This window comes from Mesoplodon bidens (assembly GCF_964165515.1).
Source record: "Mesoplodon bidens genome assembly, chromosome: 11".
NCBI lineage: Eukaryota > Metazoa > Chordata > Mammalia > Artiodactyla > Ziphiidae > Mesoplodon > Mesoplodon bidens.
Genome location: NC_138167.1, coordinates 46,366,703 through 46,380,734, shown reverse-complemented (window position 1 = coordinate 46,380,734; position 14,032 = coordinate 46,366,703). Strand labels below are relative to the sequence as shown.

Sequence of the window (14,032 nt, the reverse complement as noted above, 5' to 3'; positions counted from 1 at the left end):
AAAAAAAAAAGTAAAATATCTAAAACAGTATATTAAATTCATATTCACATATCTGTGTGTGTGAATGCAAGTATATCTTCATATCCACATCTAACTTATCTAAACAACACCTTACTATACATACCTTTCTCCTTTTCTTGCCTCTTTTTTTTTTTAATAGTATTTTCTGGAAATCACTCCATTATAATATTTAGAGCAGTTCCTTGGGTTTCTTTCTTTTTTTTTTTCTTTTCTTACATCTGATAATTGTGTGGATATACCATGTTGTTTTCAATCATTGATGGACTGTTGGGTTGTTTCGTGTGTGTGAGCCTGTGTTTGGGGAGAGATGTGGGTCTGAGCCCCTCACCCCCCACGCCCCCCCCCACTTCCTATCATAGTAAGTCTCAGGGAATAGCCCTATGCATCATTTTTTTAAAAGCCTCTTTTTGGTCTGTGTATATGCGGTAAAGTTTCCTAGAAGTGGGGTTGATAAGAATATAATATGCATATGTAATATTTTAGAAGACATTGCTGAATTTTCCTTTTTAGGGGTTGTGTTGTTTTGAATGCCCATCATCAATGTATCAGAGTACCTGTTTTGCCACAGCCTTATCAATAGAGTATGTTGTCAAATTTTTAGACTTTTTCCAATTTTATAAGTGAGAAATGTTAATTCCATTTTAATTGCATTTCTCTTATGAGCAAGATCTAGCATCTTTTCATATAAGAGCCATTTGCCTTTCTTTTTCCCCCTTGCTTGTGATAAGTTGCAGTTAGTTTTAATATTTTGACTTCCGCGGTTTTACTTTGTTTATTGTATTAATTGTATTTGCCGTGTAAAAGTTTTTAAAAGTACAGCTATCAATCATTTCCTTTTCTTTTGCTCTACTAACTCTATAGTACATGGAAATAATGTCATGGAAAATATGTTCCAAATGCAAATTAAATATATTTGTGAAAATATATACTTTATCCCTTGTGATTATATCCTTTGTGTTCTTCTTGCTTCTAGGCAAGGATAAAAGCCATCAATACATTTTTTGCTAAGAATGGTTATCGATTAATGGATTCTAGTATGTATAGTCCGCCCATTCAAACTCAAGCACAGTATGCCTCACCGGTCTTTATGCAGCCTGTATATAATCCTCACCAACAGTACTCTGTTTATAGTATTGTTCCTCAGTCTTGGTCTCCAAATCCCACACCTTACTTTGAAACACCACTGGTAAGTGAGATTCTTACAGAATAATACAATTTTTTCACTGAAGCTGAAATTTGAAGAAATCAGCTAGAATTAGAGTCATGTTTTATTTTGTTTTGTGTTGATATTGATTACTTTCTGGCTTTGAAATGGTGATAAGGATATTTAATCCCCCATATCAAATATATGCATATGACTAATAAGAGTTGAGCTATTGGTTCCTATCATTTTATTCTTTAAATGTTGCTGGGTAAATTAATAGACTGGAAAAATCCTGAATGATTTTAAATGATTTTAGTTTTGTGAAACTTTCAGACAGAAATATTCTTTATTAAGTGTTGAACCAGTTGTTCCTTGTTCTGTAATTCAAGTGATAACTTGGAGTGAGTATTGCAAATGTTTAAAATTCTTTTTGGCTTATCAAAGAAATTGATGCTAGGTTAGTTCATTAGAAGTTTCTTATGACCTTCACACCAGATTTTTGTCTTTACTATGAATAGCTTTTAAACATTAAAATTTTCTTTTAGGCTCCTTTTCCCAATGGTAGTTTTGTGAATGGCTTTAATTCACCAGGATCTTATAAAACAAATGCTGCTGCTGCTGCTGCTGCTGCTGCTGTGAATATGGGTCGACCATTCCAAAAAAATCGGTAAGATAAAAAACGATAGCTGGAATTTATTTATTTATTTATTTTTAAATTTATTTATTTTATTTATTTTATTTTTGGCTGTGTTGGGTCTTCAGTTGCTGTGCGCAGGCTTTCTCTAGTTGCGGTGAATGGGGACTACTCTTTGTTGTGGTGCACAGGCTTCTCATTGGATGGCTTCTCTTTTTTTTTTTTTTTTTATAACTTTTATTCGGACGCGACCCCCCCAGCCCCCCACCCTCCCACCCCCCTGGATGGCTTCTCTTGTTGCAGAGCACGGGCTCTAGGCACGCGGGCTTCAGTAGTTGTGGCACTCGGGCTCAGTACTTGTGGAGCACAGGCTTAGCTGCTCCGCGGCATGTGGGATCTTCCTGGACCAGGGCACGAACCTGTGTCCCCTGCATTGGCAGGTGGATTCTTAACCACTGCACCACCAGGGAAGCCATGTACTCACTTTAACTGACACAATTGGTTAAAGCATTTGAATATCCTTTTTTTTTTTTTGTCCCTGCCTTCTGGCCTGTAGGATCTTAGTTCCCTGACTAAGTTCCCCAGATCAAACCCTGGGCCCACAGCAGTAAAAGCACCAAGTCCTAACCACTCGACTGCAAAGGGATTCCCTGAAGATTATTTTTAAGTGTTCAGAAAATTTTACTACATATACACATTCTTAATTGCTTTATGAAGTTTCTAGTGAGAACTCTTCATATTGTAAGAATGAAGGATTCTTTATAAACAAAAGATTACTTGTGCTCTTGTAGATGACCCTTAGTTTGGTGATGCAGTAATAACAGCAAAATTCAAGTATTGCTAGGACATATGAGTAGAAGTACAGTGAGCTTTAAAAACACACACTGTCCTCTAACCTCCATCCTGTTGTTCCGAAAAGATTATTTAATTTCCATGTGCACACAGAGACAGTGACGTTTAAATCTGGAAAGACCTTTGTTGTGATGTAGTTTTAATTTATTTTACAGATGAATTGAAGAAAGTGAAAGTTGAAGAGGATGAATATCTTGCTAGGGTTACATGGCTTTTTATCATCAGCAGACCTGAGATTAGCACATTTTCTTTTCTTCTACTATAGCTAGTAAAGTTTTTTTCTTAAAAATAATTGAGTTAATGGGCTTCCCTGGTGGCGCAGTGGTTGAGAGTCCGCCTGTTGATGCAGGGGACACGGGTTCGTGCCCCAGTCCGGGAAGATCCTACATGACGCGGAGAGGCTGGGCCCGTGAGCCATGGCCACTGACACTGCACGGCCTGAGTCTGTGCTCCGCAACGGGAGAGGCCACAACAGTGAGAGGCCTGCGAACCCAAAAAATAATAATAATAATAACTGAGTTAATACAAATGACAGTTTATAACTTCCCTTGTGAGGAGATAACAGATTTCTTATGATTAGAAATAGTAGCTTTGTAAAAATATGTATCTGTTGATTTCACATTTCTTTGAAGAGGTGAATTTTGCTTTAAACAGTTATGTGAAGTAGACGTCTTGGTTATAAGAGACTAAAAAGAATTTTTAATAACAACAAAAAGTATTGGGGTTTGCAGATGCTTGACTTAAAAATACATTAAGTGGGCTTATGGTATTCCTTTATTGTCACTTGAAAGCACTGTGCTTTCAAGAGGTAAAAAAAGAGGTGAAAATACAATAAGAAAGCCAAGAATGACAGTCAAGTCATTCTTGCTTTTTTTTTTTTTTTTTTTTTTTTGCGGTACGCGGGCCTCTCACTGTTGTGGCCTCTCCCATTACGGAGCACAGGCTCCGGATGCACAGGCTCAGCGGCCATGGCTCACAGGCCCAGCCGCTCCGCGGCATGTGGGATCCTCCCAGACCGGGACACGAACCCGTGTCCCCTGCATCGGCAGGCGGACTCTCAACCACTGCGCCACCAGGGAAGCCCCATTCTTGCTTTTTTAAAAAAATATATTGATTTATTTATTTGGTTGGTTGGATGGATGGATGGATGGATGGATGGATGGACGAACGGACGGACCCGGTCTTAGTTTTGGGAGGTGGGCTCCTTGGTTGCAGGAGGTGGGCGCCTTAGTTGCGGCGTGCATGTGGGATCCAGTTCCCTGAGGAGGCATCAATCCTAAACCCCCTGCATTGGGAGCACGGGGTCTTAACCACTGCGCCACCAGGGAAGTCCCAAGTCATTCTTGCTTATAAGGAGATATATCTGTGGTTTTGAAGATACAGGATAGGTTTAGTATAATTTTGCTTGTTATTCAAAACTACTTGTGTACAATTTTTTGCGTTTGTTTGACCAATACAGGTTGTTGCTAATTTTTAGTCACAGAAATAATACACGAATACTTCCTTATAAAAATGCAGATATTGCAGATGAACTAGAGCCTTTTGACCACCAACCCAAATCCTTGCTTCCTTCTTACTTCTAAGAAGTGACCACTGCCAGGCCTTTATTTTTATTTATTTAAGTTATCAATCAAGGAGCAGTTTATTACATTAACCTTGTAACAGCCCAGTGATGATCACTAGACCTACTTAGAGAGAATAGGACTAACTTTCAGAAGTCTGGGCAATTTTCTACCTTTCATACTTTATCTTTCTGTCACTTTCCTTCTTCCTTTACATCTTTTATCACTTCTTTCTTTCATCATCCTTTTTTCTTTTGCCAAGACTGCGATTGTAAGTCCCTCTCTGTGAAGGGTAAGATTATGAGATCTGAGGGCTGTTAAACCTAATAACTTGTCTACTGGGTGTATTGAAATGCAATGAGAAAATTTCAGTGAGTGATAGTTTCTGAACAGGTACATAAACAGCAATATCTACCTCATGAGGTCATTTTCAGATATGATGGATAATGTAAATTAGTTTGTGTTAGTTGACATACTGTAAATTTCATTGCTATTCAGAAACTATTTTGTAACGTATAAGTAATTATCTGGAAAAGTATTGTATATGAGACTTAGCGCAACATTATAGCTTAATTTTTATGTTTAAGTTTTAGTAGTAGTAATCTAATTTGTTATACTCTCTAAAGAGTTAGTAGGATAGCTGGAGATGCTATTGGAATTAATGTTTAATTGTTCATAATTATGAGGTTTTAAATTCCTATTCAAAGAACCGGGAATTTACAGTGTGTTATTAATATTATAAGTTTGTGACTATGAAAATAGACTGTAAAAAAAATGGAGTATATAAACTGCAAGCAAGGGGCTAAATAGAAATCTAATACTTCCTTTTTAAATCTCCTGTAGAGCCAGGGTCCTCAGTTGCTTGGGCTTACTTTAGATGTTTTCACTATTGATTAAACTGCATCCTCTCTCCTTTACCCTACCCTAGCTTCATCTGCTTACAAATTGTTAAGAGAGTTGGGTACTTATACCCATCATCCAAGATAAAAGCTACTTTTGTTAGATGTAGGCGTTTTTTGTTTTTGTTTTGTTTTGCTTTGTTTGTCTTTGGTTTGGTTTGGTTTTTTGTTTTTTACCAGATTCCATACCTTAATTCATGAAGTCATGCCAGGCTATTAGTTGTGTTATATTTTCCTAGTTTTTTGGTCTCACATCTTTGTTGGATCTTTGAACAACTGATTTCATTTGGAGAGGGATGCTTAGTAGGAAGCTGGGATTTTAATATATTCCACTGTTCCTTACTTTTTAAAAAAATTATCCGTCCCCTAAAGAGTTTTTTTAGACTTTTCCCCCAATTCCCCCATATGAAAATTTAATACTAAAGATCATTGTATATCTATTTATGTAATGTATGCCAATTCTTACTCCCTTTGGGGGTATTGTTGCCCCATTGAGAATGTATGGCATAGTCTCAATAAGCTTCCAGTCTGGCTGATTTAGATGTGTCAGAACTGCAGTTCGTGTTAAAGAAATTAGCTAAAATCCTAGTTATATCCTAAATTTGGGGGTAGAAGTAGGCTTATCTTGAAGAACTTTGGATATCACCTCCCAAATCTCTCCAAACAGCTTTTTTTTAATGTAAAAATTCTTTGCCTTTTAAAAATAATACATCTGAGACATTAAAGGGTTTACATTTTTACAACACAATGCTTCTGTGTCCAACCCAGTTTATGGAAAATCAGAATACAGCAGAAGACAATTTTTAACTTGGCCTGTTAAGAGTTTCTACCATTAAGAGAAAATATTTTCTGTTTTAATTTATCCTTTCACATATATGGTCTTATATTTCTTATAGTGTGAAGCCTCATTTTAGGTCAAGTGGTTCAGAACACTCAACAGAGGGCTCTGTGTCATTGGGGGATGGACCATTGAACAGATCTGGTTCAAGGAACTTTCCAACTGAACGACATAACCCTACAGTAACAGGGCACCAGGAGCAAAGCTACCTTCCAAAAGAGACTCCCACTTTGCAGATGGAACAGAATGGGGACTATGGTAGGGGCGGCAGGTAAGGAAATATGGTAATAAATATGGAAATAAGGTATATGAAAATTCTTTAATCATAATATGAATGTTTGAAGACCATGATCTAGTGATTTTTAAATTTAATTATTGGTATATAGTTATGCTAAATAAATACTTTATTCATGTAATATGTGTTACTAGTTTTTCATAATTAAGAAATCCAGAATGCCCATATAGCTCTGAGTCAGAGGTTTATAAAAGTTATTCTGAAGTTCTTTACAGTTCACTAAGGAAAGATTAGCTTAGAAAGATAAGATTCCATCTGCATCATAGTTTTAATTTCTAGCAACATCTAAACTGTGGGAATGGGGTTATATGTTATCTACCCTTCCTAAACAAAACAAAACAAAAAGAACCCTAATATGCTTCTGATTTGGAGGGAGCACTGCTAATAAAAATGGGCCCAGCTTACTTAGTGGTGGTGGTGGTAGTAGGTGAAGTTTTTGGTAGATTAGCTCAGGATCTCTTCAGAAGAAAATATATCTTTTAATAATAAAGGAGATTTACGAAGTATAGATACTTAAAATAGAAGTTCACCCATCTTTGATGGAATGTATACATTTGAAGAAACTTATGAGTTGTCCCTCCCACCTGCTTCCCCACCCCCACTCCCTTTTGTCATTGTTAAAAGGAGAACTCTCTTCAGAGGTCGAAGACGTCGGGAAGATGAAAGGATCCCAGTAAGTTTTTTTTTTTTTTTTTAACCTTTAATTACATATGTTCGATTTTCTTTTTTCTTCTTCTGTGATTTACTATGGCGTTGACTTCTGGTGTATCTTTCCGGGTTTTTGTTTTATTCATTATAATATTGATTATAATTAGAGCCCGTTCTTGACCCTGAAATATCCACCATCACCACTACCCCTCACCCTTAAAGCACGCATATAGTTAGTGCTTTGACCTGTGTTGCTCACTTTAAAAAAAAATTACTTGAATACCTAATCTGTTCACATGGTTTAAAATAAAATATATGAAAATATTCCATGGAAAGTTTAATTATTGCTTTATTAATGGAAATTTAAAGAGTTTCAATCTTTTGATTTTACAATGCTGTCACAAACAGTGCAATGATAACCTCATATAACCATCACTTCCTATGTGTGCAGTAGTATCTGAAGGAGAATCCCTAGAAGTGGGATTTCTGAGTCACAATTCAGTAAGTTGCTGCCTAATGGCTTTCTATAGGGGTTGTGCTGATTTTCACCCTGTGAAAAAGAGTTTCTGTTTATCCATAAGCCTTACAAAGTATATGATTTTTTGCCAGTCTGGTAGCATATGTGATTCACTTTTACAGCTCTGTTGGATGGTGTTGGAAACTGTTATACTATTTATTAATTGTTACTTGGGGGCAGTTTTCTACCTAGTGCTGATTCTTATATTTGCCAATCCTGTAAAACCACTTTGAGATTTAAAAAAAAATTTTTATAGTTCTAGGCAGGTTCTTATTTGAATCCTCACTTACCTAGCTTCAAATTATTCATATTTTTTTTGTGTGTGTGGTTTGTTCATGGTGAATGTTTGCCATTTCTTAACTGTGGTCAAAAGGAGTTGAGGAATAAAAATAGTATAGGAAGACATGGAGGTCTGAAGAAAACCCTGCCTGTAATTTACATTTATATCATAAATGTGAAATATAATACTTACTTTACATGTATAAGTAGTGAATTATATACATATATAATAGTATACTATATAGTGTACATATAATAAACATATAAGTATACAGATATCACATGTTTAAGCAGTGAAAAGGTACAAATTTTCAAAGAAGAAAAATATTGCATTATAACACAAAGAATAGTCCTTGGGGCAAGCTGTGAACCTTTTAAAAGTGTTAGTTTTTCATTTATAGCTTTCTATACCATGGCAGCCTTGAGACTTTAGGCAACACCTTTTTTAGGATACCATTGTAGCAGTCTATGTGAATCCTCATGTGGCCCTGAACAATTGAGGAGAGGAGAGATTAGGTTAGAGGTCTGTTTAATATGTTGAAAATACCTGGATTGAGGACTGAAGATTAGGACTGAAGAAACAGGAGACCAGCATGCTTCTTAGTACAAAGGGCAGGGTGGGGGTACCCTTGTGCAGTAAGGAGATCTTAGCTAGAGGTACAGTTTAGGATTTTTAAGCTTACATGTAGTAATTAAAGTTACAAGAGTAGATGAGATCATGCAGGGGACTCTTAGTAGAGTAAGTGATTTTAAAAAGGGCCGAGAATGGAACTTGAGGAACATAGTAGCTGTGGGGCTGAAAAATGTGATTATTCATTTTGTTGTTTGAAGTATCCAAGAGAAATCCAAGTGGAGATAGCTAATAGGCAAATTGATATCTGGGTTTCAGGCAAAGATCTGGTCTGAAAATATTTAAAGCGTACAACCTAGTGATTTTTAGTAAATTTTCAGAGCTGTGCAACCAAAAATTCACCAAAAAGTGAAAAAGATTGTTTTAAGAGTTGTTTGCATGTAGGTAGTAGTTGAAGCTGTGGATAACGGATATCACACAGGGAGAGTATGGAAAGGGAGAAAGAGTGGCAATCATATAGAAACCAAAACCATCCAAAGAGGTGGTCAGGGGGAGAAGAGCACATGCTTGTCAGATCTGAGAATGAAGGGAAAGAGGTATCAGAAGCTAATGGAAGAATGAGCTCCCACAGGAAAGAATGTTTACCATGCCAAATGCTAGAGTGAGGTCAGAAAAACAAAGTCTGTCAGATTTTGCATTGTGGAAGAAGGCATTGGTGACTTGTCAAAGCAATTTTAGTGGTGCGGTGAGGGAGAAGAAGATACAAGTGAGAGGCTTGTCAGAGGGTATAGAGAGTGGTAGGTGGAGGAGAAAGATGAAAAGAATTTCAAGGAAGGATATTGTTTTCCCTTGAGACTATAGAAGAAGAAAAGATGATGGCAAATTTAGATAGTGTAGGGGTTTTTGTGTTTATTTTTGTTATGGAAGAGGGTATAGCAAATTTAGAGAGCAAAGAATAGTGGAGATTGATTAGAAGGTTTAAAGAGTGTGGCAGAGTTTGCAAAAGAGCCAAGAGAAGGAGCTGACTAAAGATAGGTCGGATTGATCAATACTAATGAGAACTCAACTAAAATGAGAATCCAAGAATTTATAGGGGAACAGCTCTCTTCATTAGGTGGAGTTTGGTTTGTTTGTTTCTTAGAGCTTTCAGCTTCTGTGGTACAGGATTAGAGAATGAGATGAGCATGTAACCTGTTTTTTGATTTGTGTCTTTTAGAGACCTCATCCTTCAACAGCTGAAGCAAAGGCTCCAACACCAAAGTTTGACTTATTAGCCTCAAATTTTCCTCCTTTACCTGGAAGTTCATCAAGAACGCCAGGTGAACTTGTTTTGGAGAGTAGGATGTCTGATGTTGTTAAAGGTGTCTGCAAAGAAAAGGTAAACACTGAAGCATCCAATCTTTATTTTATGGGACCAATCTTTTGCCTTTGTTTTAAGGGTTATTTAAAGTTTTATTTGCACTCAATGCTTATTTCTATCATAGTGTTTATTCATGGGGTTTTTAGCATACTCTGAGTATTATGCAAAGATTTGTGATAAAGCTACACAAGGTCAATAAAATGTTTCTTCACCTTTGCCTGTCTTTGTATCAGTCAACCCAGCTTGGTAGAACTAATTTATGAAAGCTGAATGGAAAGTGTCATTTCCACTTAAGTGCATATATCAATAATTAAGTGATAACGTGAATGAATTCTAAGCTACTCTGGTAAACTCAGTCTTCCAAATAAATGGAGAGTTGATGTCAAAAGGTTGGGGATGACCTATCCTACAATGTCTTTTTGAGTGTAGACCTTTCTTTATATGCTAAATCCTTATGCCCCACAAATTTTTCTCATTTTCTACCTTTTGTTTCTAATTCAGCTTCATTTTTAAGAGTACATGTACATAGTATATCTAGGCTTATAATGAAAAATAGTAGTCCCCTGCTACCACTTTCAACTCTAGCTTTTTCTCCTGACATTTATCCCTGTATATCTAATTAACATGTTTATACTGCTCCTTCTTAGATTTTTCAGTTTTAGACGTTGTCTATTAACTTTACATTCTAGAAGCTAAGGGTTTAGCTCTCTTAAACCAATATACTTTTCTCATCCTCTCAGTATATTGTACTTCATCATATCTATGCTGCCATCAATTACAAGATGCCCCATTATTTTGGTATCACTAAGAAAGTAAAAGACACTGCCAGTTAGACTAGGTCACGCCATCATTTGTATGTCACATCTCAATATTGCATCATTTTTTCCATAACTGAGGCTTATGGTATATTGTTATTATGTCTCCTTTCTTATACTCTGCACAGCTGTGTTCCTGGAACTTCACGGTCATCCTGGGAATTTTCTTTACTCTTTTTGGTGTATCCCTTCTTCTTCTTACTCTTGTTTGACTTTCCCAAATTATGGTGGGTCACATCTTCCCAGGCTTCCTGTATAAGGTTTTTAGTATAAATTTCTTGAGATCTTGCATTCTGAAATGTTCTTCTGTTCTCACACTTGATCAGTAGCTTATCTCTGTAGAATTCTCCATTAGAAATCATTTTCCCTCAGAATTTTGAAGGTATTTCACTGTCTTCCCTTGTTAAAAAAATTATGCAATGTTGTAATTGTTTCACCACTTCTAAGATAGACCTTTATTAAAAAAAAGATATTATTATTACATTTTCCCCATGAAAGTCAGGCTGTCTTATAATTTAAAAACTATTGTAGGGCTTCCCTGCTGGCACAGTGGTTGAGAGTCCGCCTGCCGATGCAGGGGACACGGGTTTGTGCCCCGGTCCGGGAAGATCCCACATGCTGCAGAGCGGCTGGGCCCGTGAGCCATGGCCGCTGGGCCTGCGTGTCTGGAGCCTGTGCTCCACAACGGGAGAGGCCACAACAGTGAGAGGCCCGCGTACAGCAAAAAAACAAACAAACAAAAACTATTGTAGTTTTAGTGGCAGTGTTTTTTCTTAGTATATAAAATAATGGTGTGTTTTAAAGTTGATGGCTTCTCAGATTTGGTGAGGTATGATACACAGACACATTTATTTATTTGCTTGTTTGTTTGTTTGTTTATGGCTGCATTGGGTCTTTGTTGCTGCGCACAGGCTTCCACTAGTTGCGGCGAGCAGGGGCTATTCATTGCAGTGCGCAGCCTTCTTATCGTAGTGGCTTCTCTTGTTGCGGAGCACGGGCTCTAGGCACGCAGGCTCAGTAGTTGTGGCTCACGTGCTCTAGAGCACAGGCTCAGTAGTTGTGGTGCATGGGCTTAGTTGCTCCACAGTATGTGGGATCTTCCCGGACCAGGGCTCGAACCCGTGTGCCCTGCATTGGCAGGTGGATTCTTAACCACTGCGCCACCAGGGAAGTCCCCACAGATACTTTTTTTTTTGCGGTACGTGGGCCTCTCATTGTTGTGGCCTCTCCCGTTGCGGAGCACAGGCTCCGGGCGCGCAGGCTCAGCGGCCATGGCTCACGGGTCCAGCCGCTCCGCGGCATGTGGGATCTTCCCGGACCGGGGCACGAACCCGCGTCCCCTACATCGGCAAGCGGACTCTCAACCACTGCGCCACCAGGGAAGCCCTAGGGCTCTTTCTTGATATTTGTTCTTTACTTGTGGTAAAATGCACTTAACATAAAATTTATCATCTTAACCATGTTAAGCGTGTACAGTTCAGTAGTGTTAAATGCATTCACATTGTTGTGCAACCAGTCTCCAGAACTGTTTTTATCTTGCAAAACTAAAATGGTTTACCCATTAAATAGCAGCTCACATGCCCCCACTTCTCTCAGCCCCTGGCAACCACCATTCTGCTTTGTCTCTGAATTTGACTGCTCTAGGTATCTCATATAAGTGGAATCAAACAGTATTTGTCTTTTTGTGACTGGCTTATTTCACTTAGCATAATGTCCTCAAGGGTCATTCTTTGTCGTAGTGTGTATCAGTACTTCATTCCTTTCATTGTGCAATAATATTCCATTGGATAGTTATACCACATTTTGTTTATCCACTCACCAGCTGAATATTTAGCTTGTTCTCACTTTTTGGCTATTATGAATAATGCTACTGTGAACATTTGTGTATAAGTTTTTGTATAGACTTGTTTCCTCTTGGGTTTATAACTGAGCAGAATTGCTGGGTCATATAGTAACTCTATATTTAACTTTTTGAGGAGCTGCCAGACTGTTTTTACAAAGTGGCTGCATCATTTTACATTTCCACCCTCAATGTATGAGAGTCCCAATATCTACATACCATCACTAACATTCATTATTGTCTGTCTTACTGATTATAGCTATCCTAGTGAGTGTGAAATGGTTTCTCATTGTGGGTTTGATTTGCATTTCCCTAATGGACAGTTATGTTGAGCTTTTCATGCATGTGCTTATTGGCCATTTGTTTATCTTCTTTGGAGAAGTATCTATATAAGTTCAATTTTGAAATGTGTTTCCACTTTAAGGATAAGGAAGAGCTGAGAGTTAGTTGCCCAGTGACTGCAGAGGATGAACAGACAGACTGCACCTCTGCCCAGCAACTCAGTATGAGCACCAGTCCTCCATGTACAGCTGAGCTTTCTGCATTAAGGTACAATTTCAAAGTAGATGATCTTTCACATTAAGATTACTTTTTCTTCTGATCATTTCTCAGGTGTTTCTTTGTGCTCTATACTAAGCCTAATGTCAAGTTCTTTTTTCCTTAGCACAACTCAGCAAGAAAAGGATCTAATAGAGGATTCTACTGTTCAGAAAGATGTTCCCAACCAGACAACTATACCAGTTTCTTCCCCGAGTACTGCAAAGCCATCGAGAACAAATACTGCTTCACCGTGTAATAGTAACATAAGTGCAGCTGTAGCTGTGGCCCTACAGGTAACTTGATGAATTTAGTTTAGTGAGAATAAAACAATAGGTTAAATAATGAGAAATTTTATTTTTCACATAACTCTGCTAGAGCAGAGTCATTTGGAAGTAGCCCAAATTGGGGCTGGTTGCCCGCATCGAAAAAGGCATTTAAAGTCACTCTGAAGAAATTGGAAATTTTAGCCTTGTTGAGGGAATGAAGAAATTACTTTTTATTCTGTTTTTTTGATTGCTTTATTTCCAATCAGATTGTGGTTAAGTGAAGCTTCCTTCTCATTATGATGACTGTACCTTTTTTTGGGCTAGGGTATAGAGGCTTTGAGCCTCTTGAAATTCTTTTTTGTATAATGCTTAACAAACCTATGAAACCCATGAGGGGCCACTGCCATTTTTATTCAATTTCCAGAATCATTTTTATAATTTGAAAAATATAGAAAAGCAGGGGGAAAAAGCCACAGAATTTACCTATAATTCTTTCATTCATTGATATAACTAGTGCATTTTTGGTACAGCTCTTTCTTTTTTCTAGGTTAAGAACATTTTATCTTGTCTTTTAATAATAACGATAATAATAATAGAATAGCACCTACCACTATGAAATGCCTACTATATGCTAGGACCAGTACTAAAGACTTTTTTTATGCTTTAGCCCATTCTCACAGCATCCCTATTCTCCTTTTCAGATGAAGTAATTAAGAGTTTATATTATTGGTTTCCAACTGCTCTGCTGAGATTCTTGTGGTATCTCTCTTAGGGTTCTTTGTAGTCAGGGAAGAGAGAATGGAACCATTTTATTTTGTCATGTGGATGTACCATTATTAATTTAATCTCTTCTTCCTTGTTAGCCATTTAGGTTTCCAGGGTTTTTTTGCATCATTATAAACATTGCTGACTTGTATATCCTTCAAATAAATATCTCAATTGAAATTATTG

At 37.4% G+C, this 14,032-nt stretch overlaps 1 protein-coding gene across 3 annotated transcripts in view; it reads left to right on the top strand.

The window, feature by feature from the left end:
• The window catches only part of LARP4 (La ribonucleoprotein 4), a 71,192-nt gene that overhangs the window by 52,481 nt on the left and 4,679 nt on the right, over positions 1-14,032 (top strand). For 2 of the 3 annotated variants that reach the window (XM_081248869.1, XM_081248867.1), the window contains exons 9-15: positions 995-1,207; positions 1,711-1,832; positions 6,009-6,221; positions 6,870-6,918; positions 9,477-9,638; positions 12,700-12,824; positions 12,940-13,108. In XM_081248869.1, the coding sequence (XP_081104995.1) occupies positions 995-1,207; positions 1,711-1,832; positions 6,009-6,221; positions 6,870-6,918; positions 9,477-9,638; positions 12,700-12,824; positions 12,940-13,108 (1,053 nt within the window). The remainder of the gene's footprint in view (positions 1-994; positions 1,208-1,710; positions 1,833-6,008; positions 6,222-6,869; positions 6,919-9,476; positions 9,639-12,699; positions 12,825-12,939; positions 13,109-14,032) is intronic. The other variant, XM_081248868.1, reaches the window with a different exon arrangement.